This window comes from Achroia grisella, unplaced genomic scaffold (assembly GCF_030625045.1).
Source record: "Achroia grisella isolate CSIRO2021 unplaced genomic scaffold, CSIRO_AGI_Agris_v1 utg669, whole genome shotgun sequence".
NCBI classification, from domain to species: domain Eukaryota; kingdom Metazoa; phylum Arthropoda; class Insecta; order Lepidoptera; family Pyralidae; genus Achroia; species Achroia grisella.
Genome location: NW_026712988.1, coordinates 78576 through 104507, shown reverse-complemented (window position 1 = coordinate 104507; position 25932 = coordinate 78576). Strand labels below are relative to the sequence as shown.

The following is a 25932-nucleotide window of genomic DNA, read 5'->3' as shown; positions in this document are numbered from 1 at the left end:
GAACTACCTGCCGAGGTTTTCTCACGACACTACAGCATGGGATTTTTCAAGAAGGGTATATTAAGGTTTCTTAATGGTCCGCAACGCGCACGTGACACCCCTGGTGTTTCGGGCGTCCATAGGCTACGGTAATCATTTACCATCAGATGGGCCGTATGCCTGTTTGCCACCATAGTAGTATAAAAAAAATTACAAAGGTTTATTCCCATGGAGTGAGTGGACGCAAATAACATTTAGCCAGAGCAATAATCGTTAAAGTAATTTATTTATAAACTCGACTTAACCGTTATATTGATAACATGTCTTTTTTTAACCTATCATGATGTCAGTCTGCTGATAGAACGCGGCCGCTCCACCAACCAATGACTAACCTTAAGTTTCGAACTTATTTTATACTAATAAATAAATAACCCTGGACAATTTACACAGCGCCATCTAGTCTCACTGTAAGCAGAGCTTGTGTTGTGGGTACTAGACAACTGATATAAATACTTATTTTTTTGTTTTATAAATACTTTTTTGTGTTTAGGATAACAATATGTCTGAATATGTTAACAGAATTCATATCATAGTATCATTTCTAATTCGGAAATTATTGCTTATCATAGTATAAAACAAAGTCACTGTCGCTGTCTATCCGTCCCTATGTATGCTTAAATCTTTAAAACTACGCAACGGATTTTGAAGCAAGGTTTTAATATATAGCGCGAGTGATTAAAGTAAAAGATAATTAAAAAGATATGATTTTCTTCTAAAGTGTAGTTTAAGGTTTATATCTATAATACATGTACACCCAGGCGAAGTATTTGTATATAATAAAAGACAATTAAAATGATATGATTTTTTTCTAAAGTGTAGTTTAAAAGCTTACATTTTATAATCGTTTTTTAGTAAAATATAACATCTACTAAATTCATTTGTATTTTAGAAATAGAAATAGAAATAATTTTTATTCAAAATACAAAGAAACTTAATACAAGCACTTTTGTATAGTCACATTTTTTATTCTACCGACCAATCGCCTGGTATTTTATACAAACCAAGAGGGTTTATAAGGAACTCTTATAGTATCGATTCTTATAGTGTGAGGATACTAAGAATATTTTTCCATTTAAATACGGTTGAAACATACCAAAAATGTAATAAAATATATTTCCAAGTTTATGTTTCAAATCGGATCGGTCGCTACCTATACTATAAAGAGGAACATATAAATAGATGGAACATGGTAGGTGACTACGACAGAGTCGCTTTTACGTTAATGATATTCATGAATAAATTTGTTTATTCAAAATTGTTGTAGAAAACGGGTTATGGTAAGGAAAACAATAAACTTGTAAGACGTAACGAGCTGCTCTTTATAAATGTCCATAATTTACAGACCAGATTAGTACGGGAAATATATTTATAATAGACTATCTACTCGCCCGGCTTCGCATGGGTGTACATATATCTAAATATATATAACTCAAAGGTGACTGACATAGTGATCTATCAACGCACAGCCCAAACCACTGGACGGATCGGGCTGAAATTTGGCATGCAGGTAGATGTTATGACGTAGGCATCCGCTAAGAAAGGATTTTGATTAATTCTAACCCCAAGGGGATAAAATAGGGGATGAAAGTTTGTATAAAACTTTGTCAATTTTAAACCGATCGGGCTGAGACTTTGCATGCATAAAGCTACTATGACGTAGGCATCCCCTATGAAAGGATTTTGATAAATTCCACCCCTAAGGGGATAAATTAACACGAGCGAAGCCGCGGGCAAAAGCTAGTTATATATATATATATAAACCTTCCTTTTGAATCACTCTATCTATTAAAAAATATAAAGCTTCAACATCAGTTGCGTAGTTTTAAAGATTTAAGCATACATAGGGACGGACAGACAGCGACAGCGACTTTGTTTTATACTATGTAATGAAGAACAAATAAATCTGTATATTCATCTGTCGGATAGCGATATTAATTTTTATTAATTTGCATATAAAGTACATTGTTGTTTGTGACATCGTTGCGGCGAACATGAACACGGGTGCGCCGACTTATTCTCTATACTGTAGTGATATCTTTACACACACTTATATATATATATATATATAATCTCAGGAAAATTCACACAGCGCCATGTAGACCCAAGTTAAGCTAGCTAAAGCTTGTGTTATGGGTACTAGACAACTGATACAAATACATAGATATTTTTTTTGTAAATACACCCAGACCGATACAAACAATCATACTCATGAATACAAATGTTTGTGCCGTGCGAGGAATCGAACCCGCGACCATCGATCGTAAAGCGGTGTGCTAGACCGCTAGAACACCGAGGTCGTCAATTAGTTAAATACATAAATATCTTTTTTTCTTTATTTTCTAAATATAATCTGTAAGAAATTGCTTAAAATTTAAATCATCGCCAACCGACACAGTGCTATCAAGGCCAATCTGAGTTGGTACTATAGTTGGAGTACTAGGTAGATATAGTAAATGTTATTTGTTTGTTAATATCATCCAATCCAGACCAATACAAACACAAATAATCATGATTCTGTTTCTATTGTACGGAAATGAACCGCTGGATCATCGGAAATATCAAACGGTGCTAAATAGCTAAATTATCAAAGTCATAATTTTAAATTAAAATTATTAGTACGTTACAAAACATATTCGGTTTTTATTTTTATGTCTCTATCTATACATATAAATAAAATTGGAGTGTCTGTTTGTAATATTAAAATAACCGTTTTTTACTACATTCATATGAATATGAATACGGTACATACACCAAAATAACATTTTCACAATTTTTGTCTGTCTGTCTCACACACACACATAAACTTGGCAATTTACCAGAGAGAGTAATACTAGTGATGATTATGATTTGTCTTCATTTATTAGAACTTATTAGGACATTAACAGCGCCATCTAGTCCCAAGCTAAGCAGAGCTTGTGATAACATATCAGTTGTCCAGTACCCATAGGGGTACTGGACAACTGATATAAAACCCTATTTTATATATATAAATAAAATTGGAGTATCTGTTTGTAATATTAAAATAACCGTTTTTTACTACATGCATATGAATTTGCATTTTTGGCAGGTAACTGGTTTATAAGGAGTAAATTAGGCTATTTTTATTGATTTTGACGATTTTTCATTGGTAGCTAACTGATATAATAAAAAGTATCTTAGGCTACTTTTATTTTATAAAAAATATATTATTAAAATAAAGTTAAATTCAAAGTTGAAGTCGCGGATACAGCTAGCCTCTACATAAAAATCCAAGGAAAATCCGTATAACACTCGGGGTTTTCTCAATACAATAAATGTGGATTGATTGATGCGTATGCGCATGTCAACGTTATCATTCCGCTCGACGCCGCGACGTCGGCAATACCAACACTAACAGGTATTTAATAGTCTCTAAATACTAAACTACTCATTTACCATTTAATACTTAATTCGATAAAATTGCTGTTTAATGAAAGTATTAATACTAATACCTAATTGACTTTTTTTTACGGAATGTGACAATAATGTGACTGGAAGACAAGTCTTGCTGAAGGAAATACATTCAAAGAAACTTAATTTAAGTATTTTATGGGAATTTGAATCAAAACATTTTATATTGATTTGTAAATTTGTGGATAAATGTTAAAATCAATAATGTTTGTCTTTGGAGTAGTTTAGATCTAATATAAATATAAGATATAACAATAATAATAATAAATAATAAATTTCTCGAAATCGATGAAAATGATATAACACCAGTCACACCAGGCACACAATAAGTACACACACACTCATTCGCATACATACACGCGCGCACACACATACACACACTCTGCACGAGAACGGCCCGTGAAAAAACCAGAAAGCTGAGAAAAAATAAAGAATAATAATAATAATAAGCGACAGCGTCAAGCTCTACTGGGACCGATCCATCATCACGGACAGGTGATGTTCTTGCGAACAAACCTAATATCGTGGTGATGGATCGGTGAACGGTCATCACCATACCACAACGAGAACCTCGTGGAACAAACTGAGAAAAGAGAAAATATCTCGACATGGCTCACGAGGTGACCGAAATGTGGGGGTGATATCCCCCGAAATCATTCCATTCGTTATGTCGGTGAACGGTCTTATCCCAACCAGTCTGGAACAACATCTCAGACGATTGTACGCCGGTTTCTGTCCCTGGGGCCCTGAACCCCGGCCGACTGTGCTTCTGCCGGGGATATGTTGCCATCTCCTCTCCTTTAAGAGGGGAGATGAGAATATTTGGAAAAAAAAAAAAATAATAATCTCAGGACAATTCACGCTAAGCTATCTAAAGCTTGTGTTACGGGTACTAGATAACTGATACAAGTACATAGATAATTTATTTTTTCGTAAATACATACATATTATACATAGGAAACATCCAGACCGATACAAACAATCATAATCATGAATACAAATGTTTCTATCGTGCGAGGAATCGAACCCGCGACCAACGGAAGTATGGCATGCTGAACCGCTAGACATCCAAACCATCAATTTGTATGTATTTTCGTTACACAACGCGACGTTTTGTTATTACTAATAACCTTGTTAATTTCTAGTTAAACAACATTTCGCCAATTTATTGACTCTATTGCAGATTTCTCAATTATATGACACATAGATGTTTTTTTTTCGGACTACTCTAATGCTGTTGGCCGTAGCTGGCCTTTACAGCTTCACCGGACGATAGGAGAGTGCAGATGGCACTCCAAACCAAAGGAAGGACTTATGGAGCGGCTGAAGGACAACTCCCGCCTGACGAATACGACTTTAAACTGAGGGCACCGCGAGGGGTTCGAACCTCGGCTCAGGCCGTCGTAATTTCGACCCGCGTTCGAATCGGACGGGGGACCGATCAGAGGGGGGAAGGGGGGGGGGGACATAGATGTATAGAATTAATTGCCACGACACTGTGAAACGTTTTCCGTCGAGTGAAATTATGTTATAGTGGTAAATACCAGTTGTATGGGCCCGTAACGAGTTCGTGATTAATACCTCACTCTCACCATATATAGGTAACTCGATTTTACATAATTCATTATCAACCATTTGGGAATTTGGTTAGCTATTAGTTATTCGTAAACTTGTTATAATTATAACGTGTTTTCACACAAATACACGAATTGTTACATACACACATACATACGGTAACATTTATTTTTATATTAACATAATTAAGGGATACAAAATCATAATTTTATACATGATAAATGAATATTATAGAAAGAACACGCAATGATTATATACCAGCTACTCGCCCCGGCTTCACCCGGTTGTACATGTATTTTATATATAAACCTTCCTCTAGAATCACTCTATCTACTATACTAAACTAAAAAAAACCGCTTCAAAATCCGTTGCGTAGTTTTAAAGATTTCAGCATACATAGGGACGGACAGACAGCGACAGACTTTGTTTTATACTATGTAATGATGCGCGATGCTAGGAAACCTAACAAGTAAGTAGTAACTGGCAGGCAAAAACAAGTTATACACAAAAAATAATAATTATAAGGTCAAATAATAATAATGAGATACATACTAGATACATAAAACTTTTAGGATTGGCGGTCTGTTGTTTTCCTCAATAAAAAAAACTAGACACGATTCGCGCTCGCAAAAACATTTCGGTCGTCTTAGTTTTGTAGTTTAGTCTAACACTATGTGTTGAATGATTCAAATTCAAAATATCTTTATTCATGTAGGTCTATTACACACTATGATAATATGTCAAATATTCCTTTTTTTCGGACTACTCTAATGCTGTTGGCCGCAGCTGTATTATACATATAAATCTTCCTCAGATTCACCGGACGATAGGAGAGTTTTAGATGGCACATCCAAACCAAAGGACAGACTTTGTTTTATGGAGCGGCTGAAGGCCAACTCCCAGCCAACGGATACGACTTTTATAAGGTCAAATAATAATAATGGATACACCACTAGATTCATAACCTTTTAGGATCAGGCGGTCTGTTGTATTGATCCCCGTTTGAAAAAAACTGGACGGGATCGATCGGAAAAACATCCGTATTTTTACATGATCGACATTGTTATTATGTAGGTTATGCACACTCGTCATTCAAATAATCGTTTAGTGATTAAAATGTATATTATACTTGTATTTTTACTTAACTTTATTAAATATATCTATATATTTATATTTGTGTGATGACCTAGGTGGTCTAGTGGTCACCGCTTTACGTCCAATGGTCGCGGGTTCGATTCCTCGCACGGCACAAACATTTGTATTCATGAGTATGAATGTTTGTATCTGTCTGGGTGTTTTCTATGTATAATATGTATTTGTATAATATCATTTATCTAGTACCCACAACACAACCTTCAGCTAGCTTAACTTGGGTCTAGATGGCGCTGTGTGAAATGTCCTGAGATTATTATTACTATTATTGATATCAGTTGTCTAATACCCATAACATTTTGCTTTGCGTGGGACTAAATAACGCTCTGTGAATTGTTCTAAGATCTTATTATCTATACATGTAAATAAAATTGGAGTGTCTGTTTGTAATATTGAAATAACTATTTATAACTATATGCATATGAATATAAATACGATACATACACCAAAATAACATTTTTTACAATTTTAGTCTGTTTGTCTGTCGGTCTGTTTGTTCCAGTTAATCTCTGAAATGGCTGGTCCGATTTTGACGGGATTTTTTTGGCAGGTAGCTAATGTAGTAAGGACTACACTTTTATTTTAGTAAATTAAAGTTAAATTCCATGCGGACGAAGTCGGGGAACAGCTAGTATTAATAATAAAAGCAATTACTAAAATATTAAACGAAACTGTAGTGTAGTACATACGTACATAGAAGGCACCAGCATCACATTTTCAACGCTCAGATTACATTTATTAAATAGAAATCAAGCCCGCCATCTCATTATAAACAATTTAAGAAGATTGATCGACCACCTCGACATTAAATATCTGTGTAGCAACTAAATCTGTTTTTAGATACACTGCAGTCAATTTCATCAATTTTATAATATAATATTATGATCATTTGTAATGAGTAACGTCAAAATAGTACTCGGTGAGTGATACAAACAAACATGGTGATGGGAACACGTTAAAAGTGAAAACAAAATGGCGACACAAGGTGATAACGTGCCCATACTGAATGGAGACAATAAAACGAAACTGGACCAAATCAACGAATGTACAGATGAGAAGCATTCAGATAATGTCGTAGTGACAGATATGGATAGCGGCAAAGATACACTGAACGGTGGTAACGAGAGTTTAAGTAAACAAAATGAGAACGGGATCAAAGTGGAGTCGTCAAAGGATCTGCTGGTGGTGGCGAGAGGAGAGCCGAGGAAGTCCTTCATGGAGGAGGAGTGCGCTAAGGAGAAGACGAGGCTGTCGCTCCTCAAGCAGTGCTCTGCTATACTGAAGCAGAGCGACGAGAGGTACACCAAGGAGACGCTGCATCGCACGTTTCAAGATGAGGTACGTACTTTTAATGTTTTATTTTAAATTTTCTGTAATTAACAAACAAACTAGCCCACCCATTCAAAACAGTAACCGGTATTTATAGATGTTAATATCCTTGTGCAGTGTGCATTTGTAGCCATACCTCGGGACTAAGGTAACGTAAAATAACTTCCACGAGATAGTACAAGCACGCCGTGATCTGCCCTTTAATTACACTGCCATGCCGTTTTTCATCCTTCTAACTGAAATTCAGCTAGCAGACCATACTGTTTGTCGGCAGAAATAAATAAGATAGAAGTAGAAGTACCAACGATTTTGATGATGATAAAGAACACAATTCCCGTACGTAAATTAGGTACGTTCTGATGGTCGGTGATGGATTTTTTTTAAAAGTCAAAGAAAATTCAATTAAATTAGAAACGCGTTGGATCTCTTGGGTGGTCAACGGTCACTAGAACGCAGAACTCTGGCCGCTCTCTGTGTGCGTGCGCTCTAAGGTCCAAGTCACAACTCGTCTCTCATCGTAGTCTTGTTACTGAGACAAGGTGTACCTCGATGAACCTGTGACCATGTAGTTAGCGAGCATTACCTTAATAACACTGCACGTCGTGAGGACGCGTTCACATAAATTTAGAGAGCGCGTGGAGGTCGTCCTCGTAATAAACATAATTATACAGTATCGACTTGTGAGAGAACGTTTTTAATCCAAACACATCGACATATAATCCGATATACGTCGGTAGATCCGCTCTCTGTTACATTGGATTAAAAATTGACGAACCGCTTTAGCTTCTGATGGTCGTGGGTTCGATTCCTCTTACGGTGCAAACATTCATAAATATGATTGTTTGAATCGGTTTGCGTTATATGTGCTGTGTGTGTTTTATATATATATTGACAAAAAAAATATGTATCTCTAAGTATTTATATTTATATCAGTTGTTTAGTAGCAATAACTGACTACACTTAACTGGGTAGCCACGGTTATTATTATCTTTATATTTATAAATTACAAAAAGTAACTTTAGTCCCAATCGTCCTCTCAACTACAGAAGGCTGTAGTTCTAAACACATGCCGCATTGTTAGAAAATTTCTACAAACAGATTAGGCCAACATTTATATTATAGCACAGATAACATAATATTACATGTATAGTATATTCACCTAAAAATAGAACATTGTTGTGTACTTGGCTTAGGTCCGTACATACCAAGATTACCGGAGAAAGTCGAGAGGAAAAAAAAAAAATTAATAATAATCATTTATTCAGCATCATAGTACAGAGTAAAAAAGAAAACATAAAAACTAATATTTCGCTATGAGCTGAAAGGGCCTCCACTCAGCTGGTGCCGCAGCGTGTCACTGCAGCGCTGATTTTCAGTGGAGCCACTTGAAAAAAATAAATAGCATTCGTGATGAATTTAAATATATAAAATGAAGAATCAGTTAAATGGATGAATTATAAGTATGTGTGATAAATAGAAGAAAAATATATAAGGATAAAAAAGTGTTGATTGAAAGACTTTTGTGTAATATAATATAAGTAACATATTTATTTATCTATTCAATATATATGTATATATAACTACTGCATGTATTATATAAAATCTACCAAGGGTATGTCAAACAGGGACGCCAGCGGACGAAAATACAAATATTACATTCTCGTATAAGTTTGTTCGATATTGATATGATCTACGAACATTTTGTTCGAAATTTGTGACATTTTTAGTATTTAAAATTGTATAAGATATTCTATTTATTCATACGAGGCTTTAAATTTGAGTGTATTAAAGTTGGCAACCCTGATATCAAATGTTCTTCATTCGACAGTCAACGATGTCTCTGACAATCCCATCCAAGATAACAGTCGTGAAGTCATTTATAACCGCTATTGACATGTGTGAGAACGTCCTTAATCTAAATACATCGAGAGCGTGTCAACAGCATCCGCTGTTATAATTTGCGCGCACTGCACGCATTACGACTGTCGGATGTTGTGATTATCAGCATCAATCACTCCTCGGGACCGCAGGTTCGAATCTGATTGTCAATAGTGATTTGATTAATGAATAAGATGAGGCGAAAGCTGAACAGCATGATTATATTTTTTTTATTGAACAAAAACTTTTGTACAACAGACGAGCTTAATGCAGTATGGAATTCTCTCCCAGCCACATAGTACCCCACAACGCTTACCCATTAGGGTATAAACAGAAAGTTTTGTGGTACCGTTGTGGCAGAGTATAAAAAAACAAAGTATAAAACTAAACGGATTTTGAATCGTTTTTTGTCACTATAATACCAGATGTATATGTATAACTAGCTAACCGCGAGGGCGAGTAGCTAGTTATACATATAAACCTTCCTGTTGAATCACTCTATCTATTAAAAAACCGCTTCAAAATCCGTTGCGTAGTTTTAAAGATTTAAACCTACATAGGGACAGACAGTGACTGCGACTTTGTTGTATACTATGTAATGATAAGTGTACACCCGTGCGAAGTCAGGGTGGGTAGCTAGTTTTAAATAAGTGGGAGAGTGCATACCGTGTGTCGGCACCGTAGAGACGCGGGGATCACACAAAAACTATAGATATACAGATAATTATGTCGCAGTGTCGTCTGTGTGTAAATACGTTAAATTCCAATTCATACTCAAGATATTTCTGTCCAAAGCCATTTAACCAATGGTTTATTACAGCAATTACTGATGACAAGTTTAATTTGTTGACTCTGATGTTATGTAAATGACCTACTGGATCGTACTTGTAGCTGTGAAATTCTATAGCGAGAGAATATTGACTGACATACATATATATATATATATATATATATATATATATATATATATATATATATATTATATACTAGCTGTACCCGCGACTCAGTCCGCGTGAAATTTACCTTTAGTTTTTTTAAATAAAAGTAACCTAAGTTACTAAGACTAGCCGGAATAAACTGACAGTCATACAGACAAAAATTGTAAAAAATGTTATTTTAGTGTATGGCCCATATTTACATTTATATGCATGTATAAAAAAACGGTTAGTTCAATATTACAAACAGACATTCCAATTTTATTTATATGTATAGATGTCAAGTATGTGTGAAGCTAACGCTAAGCGGGTCAGCTAGTACCATTAGGTACGTATTTCGTTTATGTCAATAAACAATATTGTAGCTCCTTTGCAAGGATTGTGTTATAAATTTATTATATCTACCTAACATCTGTATAACAATACAACAAAAAATACAACAATATCTGTGAAACAATAAAACAATTTGAATTTGAATTGAAGCTTATCTAATTACAAGAGGAACTTCAACAATTACAAGCTACAGTGGCTCACACCAACAATTTAGGGTCGTAACAATCTGTAACGACTTCAACCTTCGTCGCATGTAATTCAATTGCTGAGAGAACGCTAAAGTTCGCTCGTCGTGTCGTATCGTGTCGTGACGTGACGTGACGTGACGTCGGCTGACCTCACCACTTGAAAGCTCACGCGACTGTTGTGTGGCCGCGAAAACAGCGATTTTCATTGACCATATGAAATTGTTATGTCAATATAACAATTTCATATGGCCAATGACAGGTTACTGACTGACATAGTGATCTATCAACGCACAGCCCAAACCACTGGACGGATCGGACTGAAATTTGGCATGCAGGTAGATGTTATGACGTAGGCATCCGCTAAGAAAGGATTTTGATTAATTCTATCCCTAAGGGGATAAAATAGGGGATGAAAGTTTGTAAGAAACTTTGTCAATTTTAAATCAAACGGACTGAGACTTTGCATGCATAAAGCTACTATGACGTAGGCATCCCCTAAGAAAGGATTTTCATAAATTCTACCCCTAAGGAGATAAATTAACGCGAGCGAAGCCGCGGGTAAAAGCTAGTAAATTTATTACACATAGTTTTATTTTGATGATTATTTAATAGACAGATACTTTTATATTTTTCTTCTTAAAAACGCATGGCGTTTCATCAGTCTAAGTAAAAAAAAACTAAACGATTTATTTCAAATTTTATTTAATTCTTAAAAACAACTTACCAATATAAGTAATTAATATTACTTACCTGTGTACTATTTAAATCAGTTTCACTAACGTTGCCTAGAAAAGATTGCTTTTAGCAATAAGGCCGGCTTATTGTAATTATACATTTATTCTTTAATATATTATTTGTCTTTTCTTTATTGTGTGTTGCAAATAAAGTACATAATCTATATATGGAAATATTCTAGAAAATTTGATATTTTGCAAGAAGAAACTAGTGTCAATATAAAAGACAATAATGAAGAAATTTTAAAGAGTTTTAAGAAACTATTTCCTCACCCAAAATTTTCATCATAGCAATACAGATACATTAAAGATGTAATATTATTAACAATTTTTTTTTATACCATGTAGGTGGCAAACAAGCATACGGCCCATCTGATGGTAAACGGTTACCGTAGCCTATGGACGCCTGAAACACCAGGCGTGTCATGTAATCTTAAGAAACCATAATATATCCCATAATATACCTTAATATCTCGAAATAACTTATACTACACTTAAAATTATCTCTAATTTAAATATTGTAATGGGTGAGAACTGTGATTGGTACAGAGTATGCTGTAAGTAATATAATTGACGTAGTGGAGTAACTAGAAACAGTCATGCTCGCTATAAAGTTCAAACTTGTGGCGGCGTGGTGGGCCGGGTCGATGTGCTCCCTCTAATATGGTTGAGTGCACTGATGGCTGGCTCATACGTCATACTCGTGAACGGGTGTTGTTTGTTCAGGTTACGAACACTGATTAGATTTTTTTGTTTTTGCAATAGCATATGCTGGTGGTCACTCTATTCTCCCAAATATGAATTTAAATGACTCTGTATTATTGTAAACATTTGAAAAGAATACTGAATCTGAAATCATTCCGAACTGACAGTAGATTTGACATATCATAAGAGTCTGTAATAGACCTAGACTAGGGACTGGTCTACTCTTATCACTACGATTTATTTAATCATATTGTGTTTTTATATTTGAGCTTTAATAAATTAGTGCTGGTGGTAGTTTGTACTTGTAAAATGTGAACTTACAAGGATTGTTTAAAAGAGCAACACACAAGTTTCTTGCTTATTCTTCTTGTGATGAGACAGCTTTCAGAATGAGCAGTAGATTTAAAAAAAAAATTTTGTCTATTCAAAAGAGCTTAAATTAAGTTTATTTGAATAAATGATTTTCTATTCTATTCTATTCCTACATGAATAAAGATATATTTGAATTATGAATTAACTTACAATTTTTAACCACCTTCTCATTGCGGTACATTCTCCGCCGGAGCTCACAATGCGTCATCTGCTATCAAGTCGTTGTATCTGCAGTACATCTAAATTGATCTCAATCTATCTAGGTTGCAATTATATTTAACATGAGCTCATTAGATTCATTTCTAGATAATGTTATACGAACGATGTATGTACTCGGCTACAGCACACACCTCCCACTCGTTTGTTTATGAACAGTATGAACACGCTACTGGCTCGCTTCCGTGTGAATCAGTGTACAACATATTCTATAGCAACTGGGGGCTGCATAGTAAATTTTAATATTCGTATATTAATATGACAAATATATGATATACTAGCTGTTTCGTGACTTCGTCCGCGTGGAATTTAACTTTATTTTTCTAAAATAAAAGTAGCCTAAGTTTCTCCTTATTATGTCAGCTACCTGCCGAAAAAAGTCCCTTCAAAATCGGTACAGCCATTTCAGAGATTAGCCGGAACAAACAGACAGACAGACAATAATTGTAAAAGAAATATATTATATATAAAAATTATTTATATTGATATGCATGTAATAAAAAACGGTTTTTTCAATATTACAAACAGACACTCCAATTTTATTTATATGTAGAGATGACAATAATGTTTACTATATAACTTCAACTTAACGTTAAAACATACTAACGCTGTATGTGACTCCCACTCTACATGTATAATGAGTATAAGATAGAATAAGTTGTGACAGCGCTGATTTTCAGTGGGGCCACCAGTTACGAGACAGCATACGTACAGATAACATCAACACAGCACGCTGTCGCTGTCTGTCCCTATGTATGCTTAAATCTTTAAAACTACGCAACGGATTTTGAAGTGATTTCTTTTAATAGATAGAGTGATTCTAGGGGAAGGTTTATATGTATAATACATGTACACCCGGGCGAAGCCGGGGCGAGTAGCTAGTAAGAACATAAAACGTTATGATTATATAACTATTTTATAAATATATGTAACTGTTAGTTCAAAAGCTGTCAGTGTTCATAAAATAGCAAAAGAAAACATTAACATATATGTAGATTTATATTTATGGTCAAAGGTATCCGCAAAATACCATATTCGTGGCACCTCGTCACGACCTATGCTGAGCTGAGACAATGCTGTTTGTTGCGTTACATTAGTGCTCCAAATTGTATCACTATATTGTTTCTTATATGCGTTATCAAATTAACATATTTTCTTTGATTCTAATTTAAAAGGTCGGCAGTGAGTGTGTTTTGTCACGACTATCGAGTATTTTCCTGTGGTAGTGGTGACAGTGTAAGTAAAAATAATAGTAATAATCTCAGGACAATTCACACAGCGCCACCTAGACCCAAGTTAAGCTAGCTAAACCTTGTGTTATGGGTACTAGACAACTGATACAAATACATAGATACGTTTTGTTTTCGTAAATACATAAATATTATATATAGAAAATATCCAGACCGACACAAACATATCATACTCATGAATACAAATGTTTGTGCCGTTCGAGGAATCGAATTCGCGACCACCAGAAGAAATATCCAAACATCTACATACATACTTTCAATATTATTTATATCCTAACAGTCATTGAGAACACTCTAGACCAGTGTTTCAAAACCTTTTTATTACCATGCCCCACCACAGTCATTCCGAAATCAAATTTTCGTATTGTCCCCCTGAGATTGACCCCCTGGGGTGCGTGGGCCCCACGTGAATTGGGAAACACTGCTTTATAGTGTAATAAGTAAACAAATAAACAAGTTACTATTTCACATATATAATATTGGCACAAATTAACATACGAGTAAGTTGATATATGTTTTATATTACACACAAAAGATCATTCGGACCAGTCTAACGGGACTTTGAATTAATGTGGTGCACTTGACATATTATATATGACATATATATTTATTATTTATTTTTATAATCTACATATACATTATAGTGTGATACTGTTGCTATGACAATGATCATGTAGATTTGTATAAAAATATTTAATATTACGTATAGAGTTTGTTAGTGTAACAACTAACAAACTCTATAAGTAATGGTATAATGGAGTAATGCAGCATCGCCTGCAACCTGTTTACGCTAGCACGGCACCACTGGCGGTTGATACAGGATGAGCATGAGGTCAGGTCAGATAGCCCATCATGGAAAATTGACCAGGAATTTAATACAACGGTTTCAAGGGGAAACTACGTGGAAGTCAGCTGACATGATTCATTGCTAGCGATGGCGTCAACAGTCCACATTACTAACACTCGCCGGTGCTTCAATAGTACACTTCAAAGTCAGGAGAAATAAAACACTTTACTGATATAAATACAGTATTTATTTTGCAAAAGAGGGCCATCCGCTCCATTATCCGGTATGGGTTCCAGGGAGTCTTTGCGTGAATGTTTTAAAGAATCAAATATCCTCACCGTTACTTCTCAATACATCTACGAAAATATTATGTATGTCAGGAAAAACATTAACAGTTTTAGAAAAGAAGGTAATTGCACTAATAAAAGCTTACGTAACGTCAACAAACTAGTTTTACAAGTGGTTTGACGAAAGTTGAATTCGTTTTATGGAAATTGCGTAATTTTTTTACAACAAACTCCCAGGTCTGTACTCAATATGACAGAAAAAAAAAACAAATGTGTTATAAAATACTTTCTTTGTAAAAAAGCTTATTATAAAATTGAAGAATTTATAAATGATAATAATGTTTTTGTTGAAAATGTCTAACTTAAAATTCATAGCGCTGCCAATGTTATCTGATTGAACAGAGATTAAGTGCGTAGAGGTTTCTATGTTGATTATCGCATGCCTAATCCTTGTTGTTAATTAAATATAAGTAAATCAATATTTATTTAAAAGAGCAACACACAAATTTCTTGCTTATTCTTCTTGTGATGAGTCTGCATTCCGAATAAGCTGTAGAATCATAAACTTGACTATTCAAAAGTGCTTATATTAAGTTTTTTTGAATAAAAATTACCACAATAAGTATGGGACACAGTCACCTAGATATATCAAAATATTAATCATTTAATAATGCCTAGTAAGACAAATTCAATATTGTGTACTAAGCACTGCCGTCTCTAAACTGTGTCACCCCACCTTACATTTTCCTATTGTCATTTAGTATATAAGATCAATATTTCTATGTACATATTGTCAGTCTATCATCATCTGTAATATACATCATCTCTACCAACAACATCGTATCATTTACCAGCAACAACAATATTAAACAATCCACTTCCCCGTGTGTATATCTGTATATTAAATTACTTGTTAACTAAATAAATTCTATACTACTTGACATATACGAGGCTTATTTCTTACTCATACTGTTTTATTATCATCAATAAGGCCGAAAAAGAGATGGATGGACTGTGTGAAATGATATGGTAAGAAAGGAAGTAAATAACGCGATGACTGCGAACAGGGATGAATGGAAGAGAAACACATATTACGACGACCACAAATAAATGGGATAAGGAAGAAGCAGATGATAACTGTTTTAAATATCATGGCATATCTGATATTTAACGTCTCTTAACAGTGTACAAATTTCATTTCATATTTAGTCTAATACATACTACATAATGAATACATAAGGATATATTTTTTTATAATATAAGAGCAATACAATGCTAGTTAGCAGACAAACATATCCTATTTATATCTACTTGTACCTTTATAAGTTCCGTCTCACGGAATCTTGTGTAAATGTTCAATGTATTATTGTGAAATAATTATATTGAATATAAAAACAAAATGGGTAATAAAATTTTATTTTACTCAGTGGTATTTTAAAACAGCATCAGTGTTTTTAAGTTGAACTTTGTAAATAGAAAGGTTAACTACAAATGTATTGTGGGAAGCGAGAACATTTGTGCTCCGATCGATCCCCCGTCCAATTCAAACGGGGATCGAAATTACGACGGCCAGAGCCGAGGTTCGAACCCCTAGTGGCCCTCAGACTACAGTCGTATCCGTCAGGCGGGAGTTGACCTTCAGCCGCTCCATAAGTCCTTCCTTGGTTTGGAGTGCCATCTGCACTCGCTCCCTATCGTTGGTGAAGCTGTAAAGGCCAGCTGCGGACAACAGAATTAGAGTAGTCGAAAAAAAAGTTAACAAGTATTGATGAATTTAATAGAATATTCTGCCTAACACTACTGCAGGTAGGTTCAAAATTTCTAGTCAAAAAGTACTTTTTTAATTTTGTGTTTATGGCAATTTATCAAAATGTTGCATATTTCAAGCAATTTTCATCTTTATGTGATCTGATGCAGTAAAAAATTAAGTTAATCATGACAAATTCACCAGGAATTTATCATGATGGTTTCCAGGGGTAGCACGTGGATATGAACTTGACATGGTACATGCAATGGGGTCAACAGGCCACATTACGAACAAGCCCCTTCCCCACGGATGGTATTGAGGGTTTCATTTTATCTTTTTAATTGGGAAAATTTATAAAGATCCTTTATTGTGTTTTATTTATTTATTTCAAGCAACTAGAGCCATATTATAAAAACCTTATAGACTAACATACATATAGTTTAATATATAAAAACTAATATATTGATATTGTCTGTGTGGTCACGACATTGACGACGGCAATCTGCCACGGTAGCGCCGATATACCACACCTTTCGGCCACTAGTCCTCCTTCATGCAGGTGGGCAGCATGTTGATTGGGACCCGGGCCACGAACGTGTTGAAACTCGCGTTGTGACTCGACTCCAGCTGCGTCCCCCTCAATATCGTATATAATCGACAATAATAATAATATCTCAAAACAATTCACACAACGCCATCTAGTCCCAAGCTAAGCAGAGCTTGTGTTATGGGTACTAGACAACTGATATAAATACATAGATGCATTATTTTTTTTTAAATACATACATATTATACATAGAAAACACCCAGACCGATACAAACTATCATACTCATTAATACAAATGTTTGGGCCGTGCGAGGAATCGAACACGCGACCATTGGACAGTAATCCACTAGACCACCGAGGCTGTGCTGCTCCTTTATGTCTCGAAGTGAGGTTTAAATTGGCCTATTAACATAACTACATATTACAAGGCCCCACGTATGAGTGCATACACACTATTATCTATAATGCTCTTAATTTTAATAGCTTACTGATACCGACTGGTCCAGTTCAGTGCAGGTGTGCTGCAGATTAACTGCACAGTCAGTGACACACATTATATCCTATGAGTGGAACTGAAACTTGTATTGGATCTACGAGTGTGTCACTTGTGTTGCACTCAAGTGTCGCAAGCACTATTGTTTAAACAAGCCATATAGTGGTGCTGTATCAATTCGGTAGAACCGATGACACTTTGTGAGACCCAGCTTATGTAAGACGATCACACACGCCAGTCTTTGTGGAATGACATAGACCAAGCACTACTTACATGTAGCCGGATCGTCGTATATTCCCCTGGAAGAGCCGGGGATCGATTCTCTCTTGTTGCGTTTTGCTCTTCTGGTTTCCACTTCGGATCTGCTGTCCACTTCAGGTTTCACAACTTGAGGAATGATGATGGTTCACAGGGTTCTTTGGCTTACATTTGGATTTTATAACTCTTAGCTAAGTTGCAACCGCCGTTGGCATCGAGAGACAAGACTTCTGATCACGAAAATTGTCACGTGATCAGCCGATTGGTGTTACGATTGGCTATATATAGTACGACCAGTCAAGAAACTGGCCAGTGATTGGTTATTTCAATTCACTTAGACTGTGTGTGTGAAACGGATATATAAATTAATAAAAATGATGACGAAACAGGTGCCTTATAGTTTTTATTGTTACTTAGGTCCTGCTGACGTATACGGTGGACTGGACCCACAGTTATGAAGGACTAGCTCTACCCGCGACTTTGTCCGCGTGAAATTTAACTTTATTTTCTAGAATAAAAGTAGCCTAAGTTACTCATTGCATTAGCTACCTGCCAATAAAAGTCACTTCAAAATCGGCCCAGCCATTTCAGAGATTAGCCTGAATAGACAGACAGACAGACAAAAATTGTAAAAATGTTATTTTATGTACCGTATTTATAATCATATGCATGTAGTAAAAAGCGGTTATATCAATATTACAAACAGACACTCCAATTTTATTTATATGTATAGATAGCGGCTGATGTATGACAATGGTGCAGGTGAGGCGTCGCCCGCAGCCACCGTATCAAGGTTGCTGCACAATAGCAATGCCTCTCGTTCTTGCATGTGTCCCACTTTCTATGCAAAGCTTCTATACTAGACATATGCCTCTTATATATGTAAGAGCTAGATGTTACGCAATACTTGTTATATGCGATTCACTATTTTTTTTATATGATAATGAAATGGTGCACCTGCCTACGCTCACGGTTTACGGCAGGGCACCAGTGGAGGATGATAAGAGCATGAGGTCAGGTCAGTTAGCACATCGTAACAAATTCACCAGAAATTTATCACGATGGTTTCCAGGGAGAACCGCGTGGAGGTCGACCTGACATGGTACGTTGCTAGCAATGGGGTCATGAGTCCACATTATAACAATCCCCTACCCCCTGGGAGTCACAATAACAATATCCAACAAGTGAAATATTAGATTGCTATTGCCAGTGATATATCTATGTATTGCGATTTTTTACGTCTTCGATGGTCTAGCGGTTTAGCACATTGCTTTATTTCGCGGTTGCGAGTTCAATCCCTCGCACGGTGCAAACATTTGTATTCATTAGTATGATTGTTTGTGTCAGTCTGGGTGTTTTCTATATATAATATGTATTTACGAAAAAAAAATCTATGTATTTATTAGTTCTCTAGTACCACACACAAACTTTAGCTAACTTAACTTGGGTCTAGATGGCGCTGTGTGAATTGTCCTGAGATTATTATTATTATTCAAAGTATTTCAAACTACCCGCTGTAGTGAGGAGTTCAAACGATAAGAGTTATACATTAGTTTCTATTTTGCACATTTACAGTGTGTAGGTAGGTATGCAGAATTTTTTTTATACTAAGAATGGTGGCAATCAAGCATACGGCCCATCTGATTGTAAATGGTTACCGTAGCCTATGAACGCCTTAAACACCAGGGGTGTCACGTGCGGGTTGCTGACCCTTAAGAAACCTTGATATACTCTTCTTGAAAAATCCCATGCTGTAGTCTCGTGAGAAAACCTCGGCAGGAAGTTCATTCCACAATCTAAGTGTACGCGGGAGGAAACTCCTCTGAAACCGCACTGTTCGGGACCACTTTGGTTCCAGCGTGTGGGGATGAATTTCCTGTCGATAGCGAGCGGTGCGGTGGTAAAAGGTGGCTGTCGGCATCATGTCGAACAATTTCTGAGGAATTGTCCGTTGTATAATCGGTAGAACACACAAAGCGAGGCGAAGTCTCGCCTCAAGCTAAGTGGCTCGATACCGCCAGAGAGATTGGTGTGTGAATCTCAACGAGGTGCGTGGATGTATTCGTTGTAAATAATTATAAAACACCAAATTGTAAATTAAATCGTAATTATATATATTTATTAAAATGTCGATATAATTGGCGGTGTAACAAAAAATATTGAAGAATATAAAACAAATGTCAATCGTAACAATTAGAACACAGCGTTCTATATTTAAACATTATGAAGTAAACAATTGAGGAGGTTCTAATTATTTTAGATTTATCTCATTGCCTTCTTAAAAGCGTAGCGGTTTTTGTATTGATTGCCGCATGCATTCTTATGTGAAATGTGAATACTATAACTATCAGATGGCAATTGTGAGTAGCTTTGACGTGGTCTGGTGTTTTGAGTAGTCATGCTCACTAAAATGTCCAGACTTGTGGCGGCGTGGTGGGCCGGGTCATTGGGCTCCCTAAAATATGGTCGAGCACAGTGGTGGCTGGCTCATCCGTCATACTCGTGAACGGGTGCTGCTTGTGTGGACTGGTCTGCTCTAATCACTATGACTGATTTCCTCTTATTAATTTTTTAACCAGTTGGTTATATATTCAATATTTTTTCTATTTGAGTATTTAATAGAATTAGTGCTAATTGGCGGTTTGTATTCACACACTTAAACTTAAAAATGTAAAGTAATAATAAAATTATTTAAAAGAGCAACACACAAGTTTCTTGATTGTTCTTCTTGTGATGACACAGCATTCCGAATGAGCGGTAGATTAAAAAAAATGTTATGACTATTCAAAAGCGCTTCAATGTAAGTTTATTTGAATAAATGATTTTCTATTCTATTCTATTCTATTCAAATAGCTATTTTTGTTGGAGTTTTCAAGAATTGGGATCATCGAATCGAATCGAGAAATAGGAGTAATGTGGAGGGTAGTAAACGTAACAACCCTAATATCTTAGTACATATTTGAACTGTTTCAGAACTACACCGAACATTGAGTGGGCAAATAAAATAGCAATCATCTGACAAGCCATCAAATTTATAATTAGTAAAACTTAAGTGAGTGGCAACAAGTCACACAACAATACAGTGATCGCGAGTCAGTAAAGTTAATGATTCGTCAACGTTACGAATCAATCTGCACACTCGCGGCTGTCTGTCGCACACGTGGCATCATTACAGGCCGATGGTAGATACCACCATGCCATGAATAATGTATGGCCACATGCCGCCGCGTCCATCATGCCTCTAATGATCTACTATCTGATTGTGATCTACGATACGGCCGATCTAAACACAAATCGATTTAATAAATACAATGGCGCGAGTTAAAAGCATTCCTTTTTATAATACTAGCTACTCGCCCCGGCTTCGCACGGGTGTACATGTATTATATATATAAACCTTACTTTTGAATCACTCTATCTATTAAAAAAAGCCGCTTCAAAATCCGTTGCGTAGTTTTAAAGATTTAAGCATATATAGGGACTGGACAGACAGACAGCGACAGCGACTTTGTTTTATACTATGTAATGATGATAATGAAAGTCATTCTGTTGGCGACCGACTGCCGAACTCTTTTGATATGTTTATTATTTTTAAATTTATATTTTTGAAGAGTTTTTTTTATGTGTCATGTTATTTGATATACTTCAATTTATTGTATTATTCTATTATTGTCTTTCGTATAGTTCGCAACTGCACATATTGATATATTATATTATTGCAAACTACGTGTTTTCATCATTTAGACACCCATACAGTCCACCGATTCATTACACATTTAGTAGCCTCTACTTCCAAATAGCCAGTAGTTGACTTTGTACAAAGTTTATGATAATAATAATTTTGTTTTTAAAATATTTTGGGCACATTACATATATGATGTCATTGAAAATGTGCTTATATAATGCTTACAAATCTTTCAGTTTATTAATGTTCCAGAATATAATAGAAAATCCTGCATTCAAATAAACTTCAAAAATAACTTTGAAATTACTATAATATTTAATATAATATAGATAATCACATTTATTTTATAACTGTGACTACAGCCGTCTTCTTAGACCACTATATGTGATTTCATTTTAAACATACGTATGTACTACGTATAGATAATTTTCCTGAACGTAGAAGTAATCCATAGATACAACTATGATAATCACTACTAATGCATATTATAAATGCTGTCTGTCTGTCGGTTCCCCGTTCAATTCAAACGGGAATCGAAATTACGACGGCTTGAGCTAACGAACCCCTAGCGGAGCCCTCAGACTAAAGTCGTATCCGTTATATCTATCAGGCGGCCAACAGCATTAGAGTAATAAAAAAGTAAAAAAGTGTTACTTTTGTGTGCGGAAAGGGATTTGAATACAATAAGGACATTGACTATGTTTTGCCTTAAAAAAAAGGGGGGGAAGGGATGAAATAGGGTACGAAATGGTGACCAAGTTGCTTATAACAACTAGTTTACTTGATCTTAAATAAAACTTACTTTGTATATTCGTAATTATTTATGGGCTATCACTATTATTATGTTTGACTAGCTGTTCCCGCGACTTCGTCCGCGTGGAATTTAACTTTATTTTTCTACAATATAAGTAGCCTAAGTTACTCCTTATTATATCAGCTACCTGCCAAAAAAGTCCCGTCACAATCGGTCCAGCCATTTCGGAGACGGGACAAACAGACTGACTCACAAAAATTGTAAAATATATTATATTGGTGTATGTACCGTATTTATATTCATAGGCATGTAGTAAAACACGGTTATTTCAATAGTACAAACAGACACTCCAATTTTATATATAAGTATAGATTGCCTATTAGCGGCTATGTACTCGTACATAAGGCCGCGCAGTATGCGTTGAGGTCAACACAACACATTATTCTATTTTCAGAGAACTTTGTTTGCAGGGTGGAGCCCCAAAGGTCCGTGTAACCTTACCTCAGACACCTGTCACACACGCTCATTATTCATTACGCATATGTACTGAAAGTGTGTCAACTTGGCAGCGACAGTATTGCACGGTTATTGGTCGATGGGCGAAGTAGAGCAACCAATCATAGCAGTGCGACCTTAGGTGTCACTGCAGTTTTTATTGCAAATGTTCTTTCTGTGTGTGTGTGTGTGTGTGTGTGTGTGTGTATGTGTGTGTGTGTGCACATTAAATAGAAGGGTAATGTTTACGGGTTATTAAGAGATAAGTTGGATTACAAAACACCTAGTTGTTAGGTTTTATATGCTACTGGCTTTTGCCCGCGGCTTCGCTCGCGTTAATTTATCCCCTTTGGGGTGGAATTTATCAAAATTCTTTCTTAGGGGATGCCTACGTCATAGTAGCTTTATGCATGCAAAGTCTCAGCCCGATCGGTATAAAATTGACGAAGTTTCATACAAACTTTCATCCCCTATTTTATACGCTTGGGGGTAGAATTAATCAAAATCTTTTCTTAGCGGATGCCTACGTCATAACATCTACTTGCATGCCAAATTTCAGCCCGATCCGTCCAGTGGTTTGGGCTGTGCGTTGATAGATCACTATGTCAGTCACCTTTGAGTTATATATATTTAGACCAGCTACTCGCCCCGGCATCGCACAGATGGTACATGTATTATACATATAAACCTTCCTCTTGAATTACTCTATCTATTAAAAAGGACGCTTCAAAATTCGTTGCGTAGTTTTAAAGATTTAAGCATACAGAGGGACGGACAGACAGCGACAGCGACTTTGTTGTACTATGTAATTATACTCAACGTATATAAAATATAAGTGAGCAACCTTCACACAATAATTGTGATATGTACCTACTACCTTCTTAAATAAAGCTTTACTTTCTATACTATATAGCTAGGGTTGCCAACTGTTTTTGACTAAAAAAAACGTATAAACTGTTAGGAAACAAAAAGTATTTTCAATTTTACTTTTGCATTAAACACGTTTTTTTTTCATTTAACACTAGACAGTGTGACAAATGTCACAACTCACAATTGACATCTAACATTTCGTTCAGTGATTATAAATCGTCGTAAAAGTACCCACAATCAGTATTTTGTTTCACGCATCACAGTGAAGGTTGAAAATAAAGTATTTTTGCAGTATCAGTTGTCTAGTACCCATAACACAAGCTTACCTAGAGAGTAGATGACGCTGTGTGAATTGTCCAAGATTAATATTATTATATTTCCATTCAAACAAAAAATATCTTTATTCATGTAGGTCTATTAAGATGCGAAGAACTAACAAGAAACTACTATATATAAACATCACAAAATTGATAACCATCTTATCTAATCATCATTCCAACTTATAACTACAATACTATAAACCTTTTCATGCATATGTTTTAACCGTCAGTATATTCTGAAGAAGAAATATAAATATGGCGCCGCGCCGCGCCGCGGTCGTTGTAAACATTCGTTGTTGGTATGGAACGCGTTGAGATCTAATGTATGAACACTATTACAAGAGGGGCCGTCACTCTTGAAACGCTGAAACCATAGCGATGTTAGGTGATCTTTTAGTTTTTTATTATTATCTTGGAATCATATATTTTATAGGGACTATTAGCTTAAGACGGCTGGCTCATCTGTCATAGTCGTGAATCGGTGCTGCTTGCGGGGACTGGTCTGTTCGAATTACACTGATTAGACTATTTGTTTTTGCAATAGCATATGCTGGTGGTCACTCTATTCTCACAAATTTGAATTTAAATGAATCTGTAGTATTGTAAACATTTATTTGAAAAAAATAAATTCTCATCTCGATATCATTCCGAACTGACGGTAGATTTGACATATCATAAGAGTCTGTAATAGACCTACATGAATAAAGATATTTTGAATTTGAATTTGAATTTATGGTACATGTTAGTTTGCGCACAATAAGTAAGATATAAACTGGTGACAAGGCGACTTATTATTTTAGAAAGATTAACGGTGATTAAGTGCGCCCGCGACTCTATCCGCGTACAATGACGATACTTCCATATAGCCTTACATCTCCCCTTGCAACCCTTTTTCGCATAAATAAGTAGCCTATGTCCTTTGTCACGGTCTAGATTATCTGTGTACCAAATTTCATTTAAATCGGTTCAGTGGTTTCGTTTAGGTAAAAGCGAGACAAACAGACAGACAGACAGAGTTGCTTTCGCATTTATAATATTAGTAAGCATGTGTTATTCTGATGTATAAGCTATATGAATATAAAGTTTTGTCAATAGTTTTGTTCTAAAGCGCGTTTATATATACAGGCTATTTAATATCAAGCAACCATTCATATATATGTATATAAATACTAAGCGTAATATACGCGGGGGGCGGTTTGATAGTATGCATTGAGTCTGGAATAGAGTAAGAAGAATCTTTTAAATTAGACTGCGAGTGAAACCGTAAAGAATAGAATATAAAATCATTTATTCAAATAAACTTACATTGAAGCACTTTTGAATATTCACCACATTTTTTTTAATCTACCGCTCATTCGGAAAGCTGTCTCATCACAAGAAGAACGTGCAAGAAACTTGCGTGTTGCTCTTTTAAATAATTTTATTGTTACTTTACATTTTTAACAAACACTTCAAGTGTGTGAATACAAACCACCAATTAGCAGTAATTCAAAGCGCAGGTAGTGTTAGATATACCAGTATTAGATGTAGAAGGGTCTCACCTCGTATTCACTA

The 25932-nt window shown here is 35.5% G+C and overlaps 1 protein-coding gene across 3 annotated transcripts in view; it reads left to right on the top strand.

The window, feature by feature from the left end:
- LOC131849958 (NADPH oxidase 5-like) overlaps positions 1-25932 on the top strand; it is a 74386-nt gene that overhangs the window by 4100 nt on the left and 44354 nt on the right. For all 3 annotated transcript variants that reach the window (XM_059200094.1, XM_059200093.1, XM_059200092.1), the window contains exon 2: positions 7036-7533. In XM_059200094.1, coding sequence (XP_059056077.1) covers positions 7168-7533 — 366 coding nt within the window. In that variant the 5' untranslated portion in view covers positions 7036-7167. The remainder of the gene's footprint in view (positions 1-7035; positions 7534-25932) is intronic.